The sequence below is a fragment of the Pseudopodoces humilis genome, chromosome 5 (genome assembly GCF_049639895.1).
Source record: "Pseudopodoces humilis isolate 2021_Gansu_Grassland_sample_001 chromosome 5, ASM4963989v1, whole genome shotgun sequence".
NCBI classification, from domain to species: Eukaryota; Metazoa; Chordata; class Aves; order Passeriformes; family Paridae; genus Pseudopodoces; species Pseudopodoces humilis.
In genome coordinates, this window is record NC_142204.1 from 61172800 (window position 1) to 61192567 (window position 19768).

Sequence of the window (19768 nt, forward strand, 5' to 3'; positions counted from 1 at the left end):
ACAGTATCTTTGATCATAGAGAATGCAAAAAAAAATATTGAGAACTGCTTATCTTTAATCTCATGCAAACAAATGAAAGGCCTTCTATTCTTGGGGTCTCAGGGAACAAAGATTGTCTTTGCTACCATGAAATATTTTGAAACATGTTCAAGAATACTTAAACAGTTATCAAGAAAACATATACTTCCTTTGGCATATTGATGTATTTTTTATTTACATGTATTTACACCTTTGGTGTATTCTGCTTCTTGGCCATAGGATTAGTTCTAGATAGTTTCTTCTGAATATTCTGAAGGTTGAATTACAACTGCCAGGATTTTCTTGGTGCTTTAGTAATTTCCCATCTTATTTCAGGAGACCTGCCTAATCACATTTCTTGGCAGGGTCCCATAGATGTTGCAGATTTGGTGTGCTGCCCCACAAGGCTAGCCATGGGCTTTTATAGAGGTGGATCAACTTATATTTTTCAATTGGATTTAACCTGTTTCTCCCTACTTATGACCAAAGGAGGGGAAGAAAGGCTTTCCAAACCAATATCACACAGGAATAGAGTGGCCAGCAGGACCAGAGCAATGACTGTTCCACTGCAGTCGGCACTGGTGAGGCCACACCTTAAATCCCATGCTCAGTTTTGAGCCCCTCACTACAAGAAGGACTTTAAGGGGCTGGAGTGAGTCCAGAGAAGGCAGCAGAGCTGGGGAAGGGTCTGGAGCATCAGTCTGATGAGGAGTGGCTGAGGGAGCTGGGGGTGTTCAGCCTGGAGAAAAGGAGGCTCAGAGTAGAACTTACTGTTCTCTACAACTACCTGAAAGGAGATGTAGTCATGAGGTCATTGTCTTTTTGCAGGTAACAAGTGATAGCGTAGAAGGAAATGGCCTCATGTTGCACCAGGGGGGTTTAGATCAGATATTAGGAAAAATTTCTTCAGACTGCTCAAGGAAGAGTTTGAGTTACTATCCCTGGAGGTAAAGACCTGTTTGAACTTGGTGTTTGGGGCAGATCTGCACAGGCATGTAAGGTAATCTGTTCTGTTGCCTGAGGGTAATCCAGCTTTAGCCTAGCTGCCTAGCTCCTTTTTTTTTTCACAACCCTACTGCCTGCAGAGACACTTACAGCCTCAGTTTTCACTGTGCAGGCCAGTGAGTTTATAGCAAAACTGAACCAGTTAAGCAATGTGGAAAAGAGGTTACTTAGAGACTAAGTTCAAAGTCAAGACAGAATTATCATTAAATATTAATACAGTCAGAGAAGAAATGGTACAGTACTGGTAGCACTGTAGTTGTGATAGAAACATCCTTTATGTTCTTATATTTATACTTTAAATTTTTATGTAAACAAGCATTTTTTTAATCTGTTTATTTGATTTTGTTTTGTATTTAATTTGTTATGTTACCAAAGTCTGTATAAATGGAAAGGTTGCCAATTACAGTTATAAAAAGTTGCAACAGAATGAAAGTATTAGTGCTTAGAAGATTTCATAATTGTCTGTTTGCCTTCCATAGCTATTTTCTGCTGGAAAAATTACAGACACCAGAGCAGCTGAGCTGAAGGAACAGTACACCCTGCTGCATGAAGCTGTGATAAGGTATAATATTCCTTTTTAGACTTTCAGTAGTCAAAGCATTATGTTTTAAAAATATTTTCTGCTCATGCTGAAGCTTAATTAACACTTAAGACTTTCTTACAGTTATAGTTCATAAACAGGAAGCCAGAACACAAGATTGTAAACCAGTATTATTTAATAGGAACTTTCAAGGTAATTTGGGATACTTAAATACTTCTTTGAAACACATCTTTGTTTCTAATACAAACATAATAATATTGGGAATGGATGTACAGACTGCAATAGACAATTTGCAAGTTTAAAATAAATATGTATTTGAAGATCCTGTAGCCAGAATTGTATTGTATGAAAAGACTGACCTACTGAGCTGACATCACAGAGAGCAACTGAAGAAGCTAAAGTCTCATTTTTAAGGAAGAAAATGAAACTGTCACTCCAAAATAGTGTGAATTTTACCTTCTGAGAGTACTGACAGTCATATTAGACAGGACTGCTAGTAGATTTTGATTAGAAGCTTAAGCTTCAAAGTAAAATGAAATTTGGAAATTTAGGTATAGTAGGTATTATTTAGGTATTTTGGAAATTAGGTATAGTAGTTGTGAGCCTGCCCTGCACCAGTACTTGCTGGAGGACAGAGCAGAGATCTTGCTCATAGCCTGACACCAGGCTTGGGCAGGGCATGTGTGAGTGGGAGAGAGACAGAGGTGGACAAAGGGGGACACAATACTACAGCTGTAGCAGTCCCAGAACTACTGAAAATACTGCAAAACTACATTAGTATTTATAAATAATAATTTTATATTTCTTACAGCATACCTGTAATTATCAGTGAAATCAGCATCATGATATTCTTGTTACATTCTTGTAATACATACCATAATATCCACCATATTAGCAATATTTTATCCCATTTTCACTGACAGTCCAAATTTAAAACCTTATGGTAATTCTGTCATTGAAGGTAAAGCGTAATATAAGTATTCTAAAGCTAATTCAGGTTATACCTGCTTATTTGGATTATGCTGGAATTCGTTGTGCCTCCTGGCAGTCTGAATAGCAACAAGTGCTAAGTAATGTAAAGTAATTTGAAAAAGAGTTCTCAAAACACTGAAATAGTTTTTCTTGAGGGTAGCTGAGTCTTCTAGTTTTGTCTTAATAAAATGGGGAGTTGGTATATGGTTCTGACTCTGAAACATTATCTGAGTTTATTTCAAATTACTGAGATAAATAGAAAATCTTTCTGGGAAGCAAAATTAAAAACAGCACTACTAAACCAGTTCAGGTTCCTAGAAAATACAAGAAGACTTTTCTGACTGCTCAGATCTAAACATAGTTTGTGGGGTTTGAATTAATCGATTGAGAAGATTTCTGTCTCACTGGTGTTCACTGATCTGAAGCAGAAATCCAGTAGCTGCTAATTAGTTGATTTTTATCCAGTGTTAGTTTGAAAACAGTCTTTCATTGGAAAAATATAAACATGTTCCTACATGTTTTATGTATTTATAAATTATTTTTTTATACAGGACATCCACTTAAGTAAAGGCAATCCCTTTGTGTGTATAGCAAGTGGAATAGGGCCTGAGTGTAAACAGGACTCAGCTGTCCTTTCTGTCACACTTAAAACTATCCTTAACAGAATGCACCAAAAGCATGAAAATGTTAGATGGTAGATTACATCTCTCAGTCTTTCCATCATTCTCACAGCAGTATGAAGTGGCCATACTTCTGTAAGAAAGTGGATCAGAGAGCATGGTGTCACATTCTGTATTAGGTGTAGTTATGTGTCACAGCAGAACACCAATGTGTGAGCAAGTACTAATTCCCATGGATAAATTTCTCCTACTGCTAAAAGAGAGCAAGGAAAATAAATTGCCAAAAATAAATCATGAGGTCCAGTATATTTTAAGGATATCAAGAGTGGGATTCAGACATCAAAAGTGAGATTCAATTGTCCATATATTAACATCAGCAGACGTGCTCATCTGAACAAGGTACCAAGGGTCCCTTAACAGTCAATAGAAAGAAACAGGGACAACACACTTCCTCCTTATTCAGACATCTGCAAGGGTTTAGTTTTCTCCATCAGCTGTAAGGACTGTCCTCGTGGTAAGTGCAGTGTGTGTATATTCTCTTCCTGCAAAGAACCCTTCACAGGATCAATACTGATTTTTAATTGTTAATTTATCTCCCTAACATGTGCAGTATAGTTCTGTGGATGAAGAACTTGTTTTTTCACATATTACAGTTGAATTCAATCCCTTTCCTAATTAATCTCTATCTGTCCTGGTGTTGTTGCAATGCCATATTAAGACAAATGACACAGGATGAAGTTTTCAAGCTCTGTTTTCTTCTTTCCTTTATTAGCATATAAAAATCTCAAGGAGAAAGCCTTATACATCTTAAGCAGCACAATTCCCTGTGACAGCTGTGCCAAACTGTTGCAACTGATCTCTTTGGTATACAAATTTATCTAATATAATGAATGCAATTACCCTGTGTGCAGGTAGTTTCCAAGGCTGTTGCCAGTGTACACAGAGCTATAAATGTATAGTGCAGTCCTCTGTTTAGTAGCAAATTTATTTCTTGCTATCAGTTTGGCACAATTTGGCATTCTGTGAAAGATGTCACCTGGCAGATAACATCTTTGATACTTTTCTTCAAAGTCTTAAGTGCTTTTGAATTTATGTTCTCTGAGAACAGGCTGTCATGCCATTGTGGTGCTGACTCACCCATCCACTTTGTAGTAAGGCTGCATCTAAAGTTGAACTATCTGAACTTGGATTTGGCCCCTGAAAACTCTTTCAGTCACTCAATTGTGTAGCCTAGTTGTAGATTTTATTTATATTATCTCAATTTAGGAACCTAATATGAATATTCTGATCACCCAAACTGGAAGATACTCAGATAATAACGAAGATTCATTAGCAGGTTAGGAATCTTATTTTCTTAAGCCTCTGCTAAATTACTAATTATTACACAAATTCAAAAGCTGCCAAATCAGACTGCACAATCTTACTTCAGCAGTCATGTGAGTCTATATGAGTACATTGTGTAGATATGCAGTTATTTCTTCATTGTCTTCAATTAAATTTCATTCAACATGAAAAAATACTGTTGGCATCTGCAGAGAACAAAATCTTGGTTCAACACTCAAGTCTTATTTCTATTTTTCTTTTTTTTATTACATTGAAAAAACCAATACTAAAAGTTTTGTTTTTATGAATTCACTTACGTGTTTATGTAACTATGTAAAATGTATATGTTACGACAGAATTGTGTTTGAAATTGTGTATTACTACAACAAATTATATTTTCTCCCACAATTGCATAAATTCTCTTAGATTTAAAGAATACTTAAGTATCATATAGAATCCAGTGTTAATAAGTCATTTTAGTTTTCCCTTAATATGTATATGTAAACACATGAAATTATTTGTTCATGATGAAGGCACACGGTTTTGTGTTGAAGTCTGTGGTTTTCTTATTTTCTAGTTTAGAAAAAGGAAGTTGTCTAGGGAGAAATGTTGCATGAATCAAAACAATTTCTGCTATATTATTTCAACTATGTTTGTGCAGTATAGTCAGTTTTATGTTTTGTATCATCATTATATTTTTATCATCATTTTACCATCTTGACTCTATTCTCTAGTGTGATATGTAATTTTGTTTATCTGTTTAAGCCATAAATGTAAAATTTGAGCCAAAATTTATGTCCAGAGTTTCTAAATATGGGAAATTCTAAGTTCCTTTGTTTTTTTAAATAAATGTATTGCACTATATTTTTAATTAATAAAAGGCAAGTGATGGAGTTCTTTATTCTTCTACATACTTTGTGACTAATTTTAGTATACCATTATATAAAAGTCATAATGCAGTACTACTGAAGAGGCATGCACAATGATTTCTATAGCATAAAGCATAGATTTATGTATGGTACATTGTATATGAATTTTCATAGTGTTGTTCTAAGAGTTTTCCATACTAATCAATATATTTTACTAAAAGCCTTTAGGATGTTTTTCAGCTGTCACAGGTTCTTAAGTATATTATGCACACCAGTCTCCAGACACTGACAGGAGTTTGTTGTTTCTGTGGAGCTAGTCTGGTGGTACAACTCGGATCAGATCATTGATCACTGATCTACAGGCCTCAGAATAAGCTTCCACAGATGTCCACAAATGTACTCTCAGCTTGTGTATCATTACATGAGTTATTTCAGGTCTTGGTAGCACTACAGCAGTAGCAAGATGTAATTCATCACTGGGAAGATGAACCTGTGTTTATTAAGAATTTAAAGTTGTCATATAGGCCAGACTGGGCCTTGTCCTGGTGAACACTATTATAAGTCTCCGCAGTGAATCAGATCTAGCCTTTGGCACTTCTTAGGATAAAATGGATTCCCTGTCTCTTCCTTTTTGTCTAGGAAGTGTTAGACAAATAAATTAAACTACATAACAGTCTGTCATCTGGTTAAAATTAGGTGAGATGAATCTCACTCTAGATGTAGGTATGCAGAAAAACCCCCAAGACCAGATTCCGCTGCTCTCATGGCATCATAGGATGATTTGGGTTTGAACAGATCTCAGGAGGTCCAACCTCCTGCTCAAGGCAGGGTCAACTAGGAAGTCAGACAAGATTATTCAGATCTTAATTCCATCTCATCTTGAAAACCTTGAACTAAATATTACTGGTATGTAAAGATGTATAAATACAAAGCCTGTGCTTCACATTGACTAGTTCTAAATTTGTCTATTTAATGTAGTTTACAGGAATCTGAGACCCAGCTGTTACAGGAAGCTGAACGCCTGAGTACAGAACTGGAGCAACAATGTGACCTGGAAAAAGCAGAACAGCTCCCTGAAGAAGCTTCCAGTGAAGCTTCCCAAATAAGGCAGCAACTTCTTAGCTGCCGAAGTGAATACAATGCTATTAAAGGAAGAGTGTATGAAAATCGATTGAAGATAGAATGGTAGGTGAAAGTGGTCACCTGCTGCTAATTTTATCATAGCTAATCTAAAAAGATGATAAATAGAATAAAAATAATCTCCTTTACATTTTACGTGGACATATTTCATGATGGCTGCTGTCAAACAAATGGCCGCAAACTTTCCCCAGTAACAGCAACATGTCAGTGATGAATAAATTTACCATGGTGAGATTTGTAGATAGTTTTAAATTTAGAACACGGATAGGGTTCTTTAAAATATTGTTTAAAATTTGCTACATTGCACAAATAATATTTAGGTGGAGAAAATTAACATGAACAATTCTAGTCTAGGATACCTTCAATACAAATGTTTAAAGTGTCTCAGAGACCTGTTGGCTTGGATTTTATGGAACAATGTCATAAATAGACCCAGTGCTATTTTTAACGTCAGTGGCATGGTGTATTCAGAATTTTCTATTCAGGTATTCAAAGGGGAAGGAGTACTTGTATATTCTAATGTCAGAAAAATTATAAATTTACTGTGAAGGGAATGAAATCTTAACATTTCTGTGTAAAGAAAACAATCCAGAATTAGCTTGGTATTGTATACATTTCAATTATCTGCATACTCTGTAGTAAAATTACAAGCAGAAGTATTGCATTTTTAAAAATATGTACATAGGTAGATCAAATCAGCTTTTTATTTTGTGGGGGCCTTGCTATTTTTACCCATCTTCAATCCAGCTGTAGTGTCATTGGTGTGTATATAAACACAAACACATAGTGTCAGCATCTCAGCAGTTAAGCTTATTATTCTGCAAGGAAATCAGGAACACTGTACACACTGCATGGAGCAGGCTTTTCTGGCAATTCTTTATTGATTTTTTTAGCTTTTTTAGAGCCAAGTGTTTGCTCTAAGAGAAAAAGAAACTTGAGAATGAAGCAAACTGGGAGTGGGAAAGAAACATGGAAAGAATCTGGAAAAAATTATTTGCTATGAGATAACTAAGAAACATGAAATTTCCTGAAATAATTATTAAATACAGAATGTATTGCAATTTCCAAGCAGTCCAAAAATAAGGTCTTCTAAAGTGTGCTTTTTAACCATTTGTCCTCATATATTTTGGGCATTTTTCACTGGTTTTGCATCAATTTACAAAAAAAAAAAAAATATTAGGATTTATATGTTTAGGAAATATTTTCCCATTCTCTATTTTCTACCTCCAGTCAAAATGAGAACTCTGTTCTATAAAAAATGCAGTGTAGGTATTTCAATTACCCTTGCACATTTTCTGGATAATTTTAATATATGAACTGAATATCTTGCAGGTTAAAAATCCACTTTTTGGGCTTGTCATGCTGTAAAAAATGTTCCTTCATTGTAGTAAGTAACTTATGCTTTGTGTATTACCTGTGATCAAACCCAGCTGTGAAGTCTGACCAGAGGTTGGTGGGGTGCATTATCTAATGGAGACCAAAAGTGCAGCCCCAGCCACTTGTGATGTGGGGATTTCATGAGCCAAATACAGTTCTCTGTGCTTGGGAATCCTCAGTTGACCCCTATTCCTTTGAACTTTTCCTGTCTCCTCCAGAACAAACTTCTGACATTGCAACACGCTGGGTGAAGCGTTCCACAGATTAACTATGTAAGAGCTGCCACCTCCTTGCTTTTTTAACCTGACTCCTACAGCTTCTTTCAGTGCCCTGTAGTTCTTGTACTGGATGAGACAATGAGCATCTGATTCACCGCTGCAGAATGGATTAGTAGATCTCTTTTGTACAACCCCTTCCCCCTTTAATTTGTCTATTTTTTCAAACTCAGGAGCTACAGCTTATTTAATTGTTCCTTGTCTGGAATCTGTTTCATGCCTGATTGTAGCATTGGGTCTTATCTGTGTTGTGGGTATGAAGTGAGAAGGATGTGCCTTGATTGTGTGTGGATTTGCTTACTGGGAGAGAAATTCCAGAAATATTCAAGAAATTATACTGATTTTGAGTTGGACTAGTCTAGAATGAACAGGACTAGCACAATATCTATAAAGAATGGGTGAGTGAATGTAGTGGAGAAATGATAAATAGACTATGAAGAAAACCAGATGATGGGTGTGAATACATGTTTGTAATGAAGGTGTGAGTTTGTTGCCTGTGAAAGACAGTGAAAATGAGTGTCCAGAGTAGAGTTTTGAATAGCAGGTGATCCAACACTGATGTAAAATGAAGATTTATATGCTTGCTGGTTTTATCCAAAGATAAAACAGTATTTGCTGAAATATCTGTGTGCACAGACAATGTCACAGACAGGGGAGAGAGAAGCTGCATCAGAGGTATTAGAAGTTTGCTAGATTGCTGCTTGGTTTCCTTCATTTCTCAGGATAAAAAGTCATGGTCCAACCTCTCTTGGCCCTTGATCTCTCTGGAACACAGTTTCCCTTGTTGTCCAACTGTGTTAATACAGTCCCAGCTGTGCTTGGCACTTACAAGTAAAGTCTCTTTGGGAATTATGACTAATGGCTGTTCAGTCTGAAAATAAACATGTTGTTTATTTACTTTTTTATGCATAGCAGGCAGGGAACATGGAAGGGGAAAGGTTCTGAAGGGTTTATCTGTGTCTCTTATCTACTGCTTTATCCTTTTTTTTTAGAATGTCTACTCAGACCTAGTGCTGAGCTGGAAGTGAGAAATCTGATCTGGTTTCCCTGGTTCTGCAGATCTCTGTTCCCCTGTTTCTGTAAACCTTTCTTTCTCTGAAGCATCCCTCTTATCTCTGATGCCTTTGTTTCCTGCCTTAATTTACTTTCTCTAATATCTAAGAGTACTTAGCACATTTTTTCCACTCAGATTCAAATCTGACAACAATGACATTTCATACTTGAGGAGTCCTACAGATATGCCATAACATTAGCAAGGCTCAAGGTCTCTTAATATTCCATACTCTTCTGTCCCTATTTAATTTCCTATTTAATTGACTCTGTAAGTAATTTTTTTCAGACCTTTCTTAATAGCTGAAGATATTTCATCTTCTGTTTTAATTGTTTATTGTTCTAATGAATGGTCAACATTCCCAGAATAAATTAAATTGCTTTCAGGATCAAAGTATCATCAGGTTTTCAGGAATTTTGTGACTTTTTTCATAGCTTGAATAGGTACATGAGGTATTTAGTGTATTTCTTGACACACTTCAGCTGTCAGGGAAGTCACCCTGAGGGTGACTGCATGGATGGGTTGTGTTCCCACTGTTGGTATGTGCCTCCTCTTCTAGTTTGTGGCCTGTTCTGCCATATGGATGTACTGGGCTCATTGCTGGTGTGTCTGCCTAAGAGCTCAGCACAGAGGGAGAACAAGGGTTGGAAGGATTTTACTGAGCTTGTAAAGCTTGGGCCACCATCCCAAAGCCAGAGCTGACTCTGGGAGTATTCTTCCTCTCAAAAACTACTTGGCAAGGGTAATAAAGTAATAAAGTAAAAGGAAGAAGAGTCATCTGCAGTCATCTCTCATCTCAGTTCTGCTAAAATTGCATTCAGAGCCATGAAATTTCTTAATATAATTGCTAAGAAGCCTCAGTAAGTAAGAATATAGACCAAAAAATCAAATTAGCGGAACAAGAAGGAAAGAATCAGTGTGATCAGCAAGGATTTGTTCTGGCTCAAGGAGACATTTCACTTTAATGTTCATGTGTGGCTTGGCTGGTTTATGAGACAAAATAAAATAAAGAAGAGTTGCTTTTTAATTACACAATGGTATCAACAGTAGCTTATTATTGAGAAATAATAAATATTCAATCTAAATCTATCATCTAAACAATTCATTTAAAAGTAAGCGATTAATTTGTACTAAATTTATCTATAACATGAGTTTGTGAGATTAAAGGTGCCTGATGCTTGAAAATAATTTTATTTGAAAGCCTAGGTCCAATCTCCAAGCTCTCACAGGGATAACAGCTCCTCACTGAAGTACTCTGTGCAACTGCATGCAAGTCAGGATTGCAAAACTGACTTTGTCCTTGTAGAAGCATTGCAAATAAGGAACACTTGTAATTATTTCTGTATTAGTCACTCAATAATTAAAAAGTGAAAAGTTAAGCTGTTGTCCATGGCTTATGTAGTAAAGAATTACAGACTATAAATAAAATAAATAGCATCACAGCTATTATAATCACAGTTGATAACAACAGATAAGTTGTTATCAGCTGGCCTTGTCTCTGCATTTTCTGGTACCTACAAACTAATTACAGCTCAGAGCCTTACAGGAAGCTCGCGCTGGCAGCCTGTCAGCTGTGATGACTTCTACCTATGGTCACTAGATTTTAGTAGTGAGGTGCTGAACACCTTCTGTGGATTTCCAAGCTATTCTGAGAGATAGTAGCTGAAGGAGTTTGCTTTCTTGCATGATGGGACTTCTAATGATGACAGTGTTGTGGTTTTTTGTGAGCTGAGGAAGTGAAACGGGCTTCTGTTGACAACTACCACTACATTTCTTAATCTCTCAATTTTTTTATTTCTGTGTCAGCTTGCAGCTGTAAATGTCTCTCAGGGAAAAATCTGGAATATATTTTTATTAATAGCTCAGTTTTCCAACTGCCTTTTTTTACCTCATTACAACTGCATCTCTGACAGCTTTTCATGTACAGTGTTGTTATTAGGCTCCATGAAAATAAGAGCAATGTTAGAAATGTTTGCATACATTAATGCTTAAGAATTTTATCTTCTTTCCATTGTGTGTGTTGTTAGAAGTATAATAGTGATAATAAAATCCACATGATTTTTAAAAATACATCCATCAGTGAAGGGCTATAAAATAATGGGAAATTTAAATGCCTAATGCCAGTTGCAGTGGTTTTGTTTGTTGTCATTGACATCTAAGTAAAATAGTCATGAGGCTGATATCCATATAACACAGATTAAAAGATTCAAATGCTAAAGACCAAAATTTCTCTGCTTATCTTACATTAAGCTTCTGTGTTTATCTATTAAATAAGAGACTAAACTTAAATTCTTTGAAGAGTCTCACTTGATTTCTAAATGTGTTTTAATCATCCTGACTCCCCTTTAGAGTGCACAGAGAGATATAGGTTATCTTCAAGTGTTAATTTATGTCATCGTAAAGCAGTCACCTGGAATGTGAGATGACCTTCCCTTTGGAGGTCCCACTTTTTATCCCTGACAATAAGGAAGCCTGGGATATTAGCATAGAGCTGCCTGACTTCTGGCTGTGGGCAGCTGGATCAAACTCATTGTTCAAACGGGAGAGATTTAACTTCTTTCTTTTTACCCATTTTTTTTTTTCACACTTCACTGGTTTTTGTGTGGAAGTGGTTGGTTGGCTAGCTATTTAGTTAACTTGGCCCTTGTCATTCACTGTTGCCTTTGTTTATGCCACAGAAAATGAAGTGTTCAAATCATTTTACTTCTGCTGGATGGAAAATTTTTTGTTGTGAAACTGGAATGGTTCCACAGGAATCTGTCCTCATGAGTGAGGAATGTGACAGAATGAAAACAGTGTCAGTTTTGCTCTCCCTCCTGATCTTCGGTATTGCTCTTTTGATCGTCCAGCATGATGTGAAAGGGGGCACAGCACGGTCTAACCGCAAGCTCTGAAGTACCTCTTTAATCATTTGGCATAAGACTTACTTAATAGTATTTCATGGTAGTCAAACAGTTATGGCTATTTGTGCAAAGGAGACATTCTTTATCCTTAGTGTGATTATGCCAGTCCCAAGGAATTCAATTAGAAGCACTGCCAAAATGGGTTTGGAATATGATTTTGGAATTTTGGAAATTTATTTTTTAATTAAATTTATCAATTTTGGGGGAAGATTGATTTAAATTCAACTTTTTTCTTTATAAGATTTTGTTTTGCAAACTCATTCACTCTCTGAGTGTTCAAACGCTGCATTCAAATTAGTTTTTAGTCTTTACCAGTCCCTGTAGAGGCATACTTGCAGTCTGCCTATACACATATCATACATGCTGTATATCAACAACATCTACTCTGTGTCTATTTTCTCTTTGCTCTTCATCTGAGCCAGAGCTTCTTATTTGTGGGAGAGATGTTTTGTTTTGTTCTGTTTATATTGCAACACCACCAACTCAGTTCTCTTTTTTTTCACTATTTAGTTTCCTTAACTAGAAATATGTTGCCTGAGGCTTCCAGGTATAAGCTTCACTCCTTTTGTTGGAGGACTCAAATATAAGAAAGAGTTTATTGAGAGAGTGGGGGTGGTGGAGGGGAGGAGGGAATCTTATATCAGAACTGCTAAAGGGTTGAGTGTAAGGTCCTAGGAATGGTCATCCATGAGTTGGCTGCTGGGAGACTGATCTCTGTTCCCATGACCACATACTTTCTGAATCCTGAACCACCACCACCATGCAAAGTCTTGCATTGCTGCTGAAAGATTTCAGAAGAAAAAAAAGAAATAGCTGTCACCTGCCTTTTTTCTGTATCAGCCACATTATGAGGTAACTAATAGCTGTTTTGGGTGGGTGGAGATGCCCAGGAGTCCCTTGCCATTGTTATAGCTCCAAGTGACACGACTCTTTTATGGAAGTTTGTCCCTTTCCCTTAGTGCTTCTCTAATTTAAAGAGTTATTTATTCTACCAGACTGCCCTGGGTATCAACAAAACTTGACCAGCACATCCTCCCACCTGAGTTAAAAAAATTTAAGCACTGAATAAATTTGAGCACTGAAGTGGATTCTTTGCTATACCTGGAGGGGATTTGTTTGTTCCACCTATTCCTTAGCTGCAGTCTTTACTTCTTTATAGCCTGAGACTCTGAAATGTCATTGTAGGTACGAATTGCATTGCAAGAACCTGCCCTCTTGTTCCCAGTGAATAGCTCAGTGACCCAGTTAAGTTGTTAGGCTGTGAGGGCATACAGACTGCTGTAGCCCATTTACCTTCTATAGGTGCAGAATTGTTCTGTGCAGGTACTGGGGATGTAAAGATGTACCTTCAGAAGGGATAATTTTTTTGTATTTGGCAGTATTTACTTACCTGCTACCAAGAAGCTCCCTATTGTAAATCCAACAAGACTGTTGCTCAACAAGGTTGAGCTCTCTTTTTAGAACCATTCCTTCATCTTTCTCAGGGCAGTGTTAGTAAATGCACACAAGATCTAAGAGCTTTCCTGTTTTCTCCTTTCTTCCTTCTTCACTTCTTTAGCATCTGTCCCTGTTGTTGCCTGAAATTAAATGCAATTTAGTTTTGGATATAGGTTAAAATCACTGTGGCTATTCAATTTATTTTTCAACCATACTCCTTTGACTTAGCCTATAATCTCTGCCAGTTTTCAGGATTCTTTTTTCACAGGATCCAGTCCAGATTTGAGGAGCTTCACCTGAGTAGTCTGAAGAGTAAATGTATATGTGAAAACATTCATAGGAAGAAGAAAGTTTCTCATTAGCAACTGCACTTTCTTTGACATTTGATGTCTTTGTGGTTGTTACCTACCTCCTCTTTCCTTTTGCCACATTTCCATGTTGACATTTTGTTTTCTGAGGTTGGGAGGAACTGTGGCTCTAGGGTGCCACTAGTAAAGGCAAGGGTGAGTGAGGCATGAATGCACCCCTCAGGAGGTGGTCAGACTAAGAAAAATCAGGTTCAAATGTTTAGATGTGTGCACTGTAGAAAAAGATGTGTACACCTCCATATATACACCCAGTGCTTCAGGACCCCCAATTACTTCCTTTAAGTCTGAGCACCTTTCATGCTCTTTCACCGTGTGTTGTAGTCTAACACAGGATAGGGTTTCATACTTTCCTACCATTTACTATATTGCAGTAATGATTATTCTATTGCTAATATATTTAGTTCTGCTTTGATTTTTACTGCAGTTTGCGAGAAGAAAAAAAGCTTCTGGAAAATGAATACGAAAGAATTTCAAAAGAAAAGGTAAGTACAAGACATGAGAAAAGCAATGTATTATGTTTCGTCAACTAACATATTAAAAATCACTGAAAATGTTTTCTCACTGTGCATATCTAGAATTTATTTAAAATAGAATACATAGAAATACATAGAATACATAGAAAAATAGATTTTAAAAGAAACAGAGTTTATTGGCTATATTATATCATATTATATCATTCAATTTTGATAACTTGGGCAAGCAATAAATAACTGATTCAGAAAAGATCTGGATTTTTGTTTACTCAAGAAAATGTCTACTATATTCAGCAAATGGATACTGCATGTAAAGATAGCTGTAGGTTTTTAGTTCTAGGATATGAACGTGAAAAATACACTTGTAGCCATAAATCCTGAGGAATATATGTGGCTTTGTTGGAAATAAAATTCTATTAGTATTGATAGAAGAAACACACATCTGGTAAAAAAAAATACATTTCATATCTTGTCATTAAAAATGTTATTGTCATTCAGTTAGTTAGTGAGTCTGTGTTATCAGAAGCCTGCAAAATGTAAAAGGGAAAATACAATTAATCTGGTATTTTACTTTCTTTTTAAGAAAGGCAGTAAAATTAAAAAGTTGAAAGAAAATTGTGATGAGCTCAGCAAAGAAGTAATCCAGAGGAAAGAGGAAATTGATTCAATAAAAGAAGCTGTTTCATCCAAGGAAAAGCTGATATTAACAGATGAGGAAGAAATGGAAAAGCTTCAGGAGATGCAGACTTATTTAAAAGTAACACAAAATTAATTGTACCTATGTATCTGTGAGTGTGTGTGCATGTGTGTGTATGGGTACATGTTTTGCCCAAAGGAGCAGTGAATATTCTGGATGTTGTCATTCCAAATTCATTATGTCACTACATTAAATATTAGACCATTTTCCAATAGGCGTGAAACATGCTGCTGTGCCATATCCTTATTACTTCTTTAGGAAATACTAAGCCATGGTTTTGATTAAAAAGTGGTTTCTATAAAGACATCTTAGTTATTTTGTGTTATTGTAGGTTGCTCAGATTACAGTTAATACAGATTTATGCTGAGAATTAAAAAAATACCTGGATCAACTTCTTTTCATGGTATAAATAGCATTATAAGATGTATTAATAGTATTCAAGCATAATTCTTATCTTGAAGACATACTAAAATGGTAAACCTCAATGTTTAGTTTTAAAACTAGCAGCTACATTTCTGTGGTAAAAACTCAAGTAATTCAAAAATGCTTCCTACTGATTTTCACACCAGCTCTAAATGAATATTACTACTATGAAAAGTCATCAGCTTTTGAGGCTATTAATCAAACCTTTCTGTTTTGTTACTAGGCTGAGCTGGTTAGGATCCTTGGTATTCCAAAGCAACTTGCAAAAGAAACTGAGAAGCTGAATCAGAAAAAAATGTATGTTTTTAATAAATAATTCTATATACCTGAATATATATGTATGACTTCTCATCCCTTAGTTATAGAAATGATTGAGGATAATTGTTGATTAGAATGAGGATCAAGATTTAAACTAACACCTCCACAGCTGACAGTGTGGCCTGGGCTACAAACTCATTCTCCCTTGGTCCTTCTGTACCAGCTGTGGAGCCACAGCTGCTTTGCTGTAAGGTCCTGACATGAGTTGCAGTCACTAATACTTTATCAGGGGAAATGCAAGCCAGCAGCCAACCTTTTCTTTTTCTCTTTTGTGAAGCTGGGGTTCTTCTCCGCTGAAGCATGGCATGTGCTCTTTTCTGTAAGAGTAAAATCAAATTAGCACTGTGCAGTTTCTTCTGGGTCACTCACAGATCCCAGCGGTCCAATTGCCATCCAGATGAATGATGGGTTTCATACCCCATTTGTGCACAGGGTTACACTGGAGTTTGTGTCTCCTTACTACTCTGCTTAATGCAACTCTGCCATCATAAATCTAAGAAGTTTTCCCTATAGTGTTACAGAGAACCAATTTCTAAAACCTACATTGTGCAGATTGCGATTAATGAAATATTTAAATGAGTCTTTATATAGTCTTTATATGTGTCACATGACAGAATAAACTAATCAGAGTTCCCATTTCTTAGGAAGAGTATTTAGAAATGTCATAGCCTTGTACCTAGTAATTTTGACATAAATCAGTTTACTAGAATTCTTTCTAATGCTGTCATGGTGCTAAGCTGTCAGTTAACCTCATGGCTACCTGCAGTTTTATTGTTGGACTATATTGGAATTTGAAGGTTTTCACTGTCTGTTTTCAAACATTTAACATATATTGTTGTGGAATTATTTTGTAGGTCCACAAAAACTGGCAACTTACATTTTGTTTTTTAAATATGCATGTGGAAAATTTTACCCTTACTGCTTTGTTAAAATATATCCACAGTGATGCAGAGAAGAAGAATGAGGCCCTTAATGACCAAATAGAAGAATTGAATAGAACCCTGAAAGCCACTGAAAAAAAGACTGAAGAGATTTTGCAAGAAAAAGAAGATGTGATGAAGGAATTGCATGACAGACAAACTTTGATACAAAAGAATGAACAAGAATGCATTACTTTGACAAAATTACTAGAAATTAGTGCAGAGAAGGAATTAGCCGTCCTAACAGACAGGTTAGAGACATGAGCCACATGGAAAGAGTGAACAATCTTCTATTTTCAAAAATCTATTTATTTTTTCTGCTGTTGCTTCTATTTTCAAGTTTTATGCAACAGCCAGTGGAAATTATAAATGATCCAGCTTGGTTTTCACTTCAGAAATGTTTATAGAAAAATTTGGAATCTTCAATCTCAGACTTGGCTTGAAGAAGAACATCAAAAATCATAAGCATTGAATAAAATCCTGTGAGATTTTGCTCTTAAAAGTGAAATCTTTTAGAGGGCTTCTCTCTTTAGTGCACATATTTTCTTTCCTGTGTAACCCACTGAAAGTAATTTGAAGAAGAATAAAGTATGTCAGTATTTTCATTTTCGAATGAGGATCATGGATGTCTGCCCTCATGTAGTCCTGAATTTCAGAGGGAATTGTTTAATCATCTCTTTAATATTCCCTTCAATTATGATCCTTGGTAAAGTAAAATAAACTGGTAGGTTGCAGGCAAGCTTCCAATGATTCCTCCTTTGCAGAGGGAGATGTATAGTTGTAATTCTGGCCATATGCTCAGCAACAATTCTTTTGCCTTTCAAGCTTTGTATTAAAGGTCCATGGCATTTTATTTTAAAATGTTCTATCATACTAAAAAATGTGTTTTCTTCTCCCTATATGTACTAGATTCCCTGATATTTTTAGCACATTTAGAACAGAATGTGAGATGTCATCAGCATAATTAGGGTATTATAATTGATTATAGTTATAAAAATGCAACCTTTTTAGGTACTTTTTGTCAGTAGTTTGCAAGTTTGTCTTGCTGAGCCATAGTGATGAGGTACTTGAAAGCCATTAAAATAGTTGTGCCTGTTTACATATATGTCTTGATTAAGTTGCCTGTTTCTAAAATTCTGTGTCTATCTATATAGACAAATTCTGGAAAATAATTTAAATAAATGCGTCTTGGAGAAAAAAAAGCAACAAGATATTCTCAGTCACCATCAAACACAGAAAGATAAAGAACTGAAAAGTTTAAAAAAGATAGAGTTACAACTGAAAGGGATTTGGGATTCCTTGGAAGGAGATAAGGCAAAGCATAAAAGACTCAAATCAGAGGTCTGTATTGATGCATTGATCATAAAGATTGTAAATTTTCTTGTAAGAAATACTTGTATGAAATCTCTTGACAGTCCTACAAGGGAAAAGGGGGGAAGACTGTCATTTCACCTTCCTCATTTCCTCCTTGCTTTAGTATTTCTACCATTCCTCTTTCAATAATGCTTTACTCTTTTCTGTTTTACTTAGTCTTTTGACTATGGAAATTTTAAAGGGAAGTACTGTTCTGCTTGTGTATTCAAAGCATTTTCTTTCTTTTCTACTTTCAGTTCTTTCTTAAAAATTTACTTTGTCTATAAATTTTTTATATTTTCTTTCATCACCGGTTCTTCCATTCTCTCTTTGTAATACATATTTTCTCCTAAACTTGCTGCTTGCTCAGTCTGGATTCTGAGTCATATAAAATTGTTTAGTCAGGTGAATATTTTTTCCCAGAACTTGATGTTTCCTACCTTGACGCTGTCCTTCAAATTTTTCTTCTAAGGAATTCAGGGCAGAAAAGAGTCTTACATAATTGTAAGGTTTTAAAAAATAGCTATATTCATCAAAACTCAAATAGCTTTGCTATGTAAACAACTCTGATTATTACTTGATAATATTTTAATATTATCAAAAATATTTTTTTGTCTCCCTTGAAATTCCTTCTGAATTCACACGTGTATTATTTAGTAATATAAGCTCACCAGGGAGAAGGGAGGAAAGCTCTAGAACTACACAACAAAGTTTTGGATTTAATTTCCTGAAATAGTGATTAAAGGGCTGACTCACAATCCTGACTTTGATCTTAAAGCTTAAAGATTTTCTGTTCAGTTCAGCTAAGAAAATCTTGGAGATGGTATTTTTGCTTGTGTTCCCTTTGAGGAAATGTTCCTGGATGTAGAACCACAATTGTTTAAAAACATGTAATGCTAAAGTTAAATGCCATAACTCACCAGTGGCTGTGGTTAGAGTTCACAGTCTGGGTGAGATCCAAACCCATCCCAGCCCAATTCCTTCACCCTATGGAAGGACAAGGCCTTGTATGTGTCTTACAAATAGCATCATCATGAGGAGTAGGGGAAAAGGAATGCCATGAGAGACAGAAGTGGAATTCTAATCAGTATTTTACTCCAGCAGCTGCAGGATACTACTAGAATGCATACAGGCCACAGCAACAGAGTTATTTTAGCCCATCCTCCCATGTTCAATGTTTTCTCTGATTGCTTTCCTGGCTCTGTTAGAAGAGCAAATGTGAAATCAGTGTTCCTCTGCAGGGTGGCCAATTGAAACACAGTACTGCAGCAAGGAAGAGTCAAGTGGCCATCTTGATTCTGCTTGGCTTTTGCTATATTGGGACAATTCTAATTTGTCAGACTTGGGAGCACACCTAGCAAAAACTAAAAAACAGTATTTTAAGTAGATGAAATTTATTTAACTACTTAAACCCCCAGATTTACATTTATTCATTGTGATTCAAAGTGCAAAAATCACAAGAATTAATGGTTTGTATAAATATGTGATTGCAGAAGCAGCAGTACATCAATGTGGTTCCCCAAATTTCTTCTTTTGAATGACTGGTTTGTAGAATAAGGAAATTACAAGAACACTTCCTTCAAATGTGTTTTTCCCTTTAGTGAGTTGTGAAAGGTCAGCTATTGCTAAACACCAACACTGTGTGTGAAAGAGAACCACTGGTCCTGCTGTCTCCAGCCTGGACC

At 35.9% G+C, this 19768-nt stretch overlaps 1 protein-coding gene across 1 annotated transcript in view; it reads left to right on the forward strand.

Annotated features, from left to right (window-relative positions):
* The window catches only part of CCDC146 (coiled-coil domain containing 146), a 60373-nt gene that overhangs the window by 22747 nt on the left and 17858 nt on the right, over positions 1-19768 (forward strand). Inside the window, exons 2-8 of the mRNA XM_005526080.3 lie at positions 1503-1585; positions 6327-6533; positions 14324-14381; positions 14956-15129; positions 15716-15789; positions 16754-16981; positions 17885-18071. Of these exons, the coding sequence (XP_005526137.2) occupies positions 1503-1585; positions 6327-6533; positions 14324-14381; positions 14956-15129; positions 15716-15789; positions 16754-16981; positions 17885-18071 (1011 nt within the window). The remainder of the gene's footprint in view (positions 1-1502; positions 1586-6326; positions 6534-14323; positions 14382-14955; positions 15130-15715; positions 15790-16753; positions 16982-17884; positions 18072-19768) is intronic.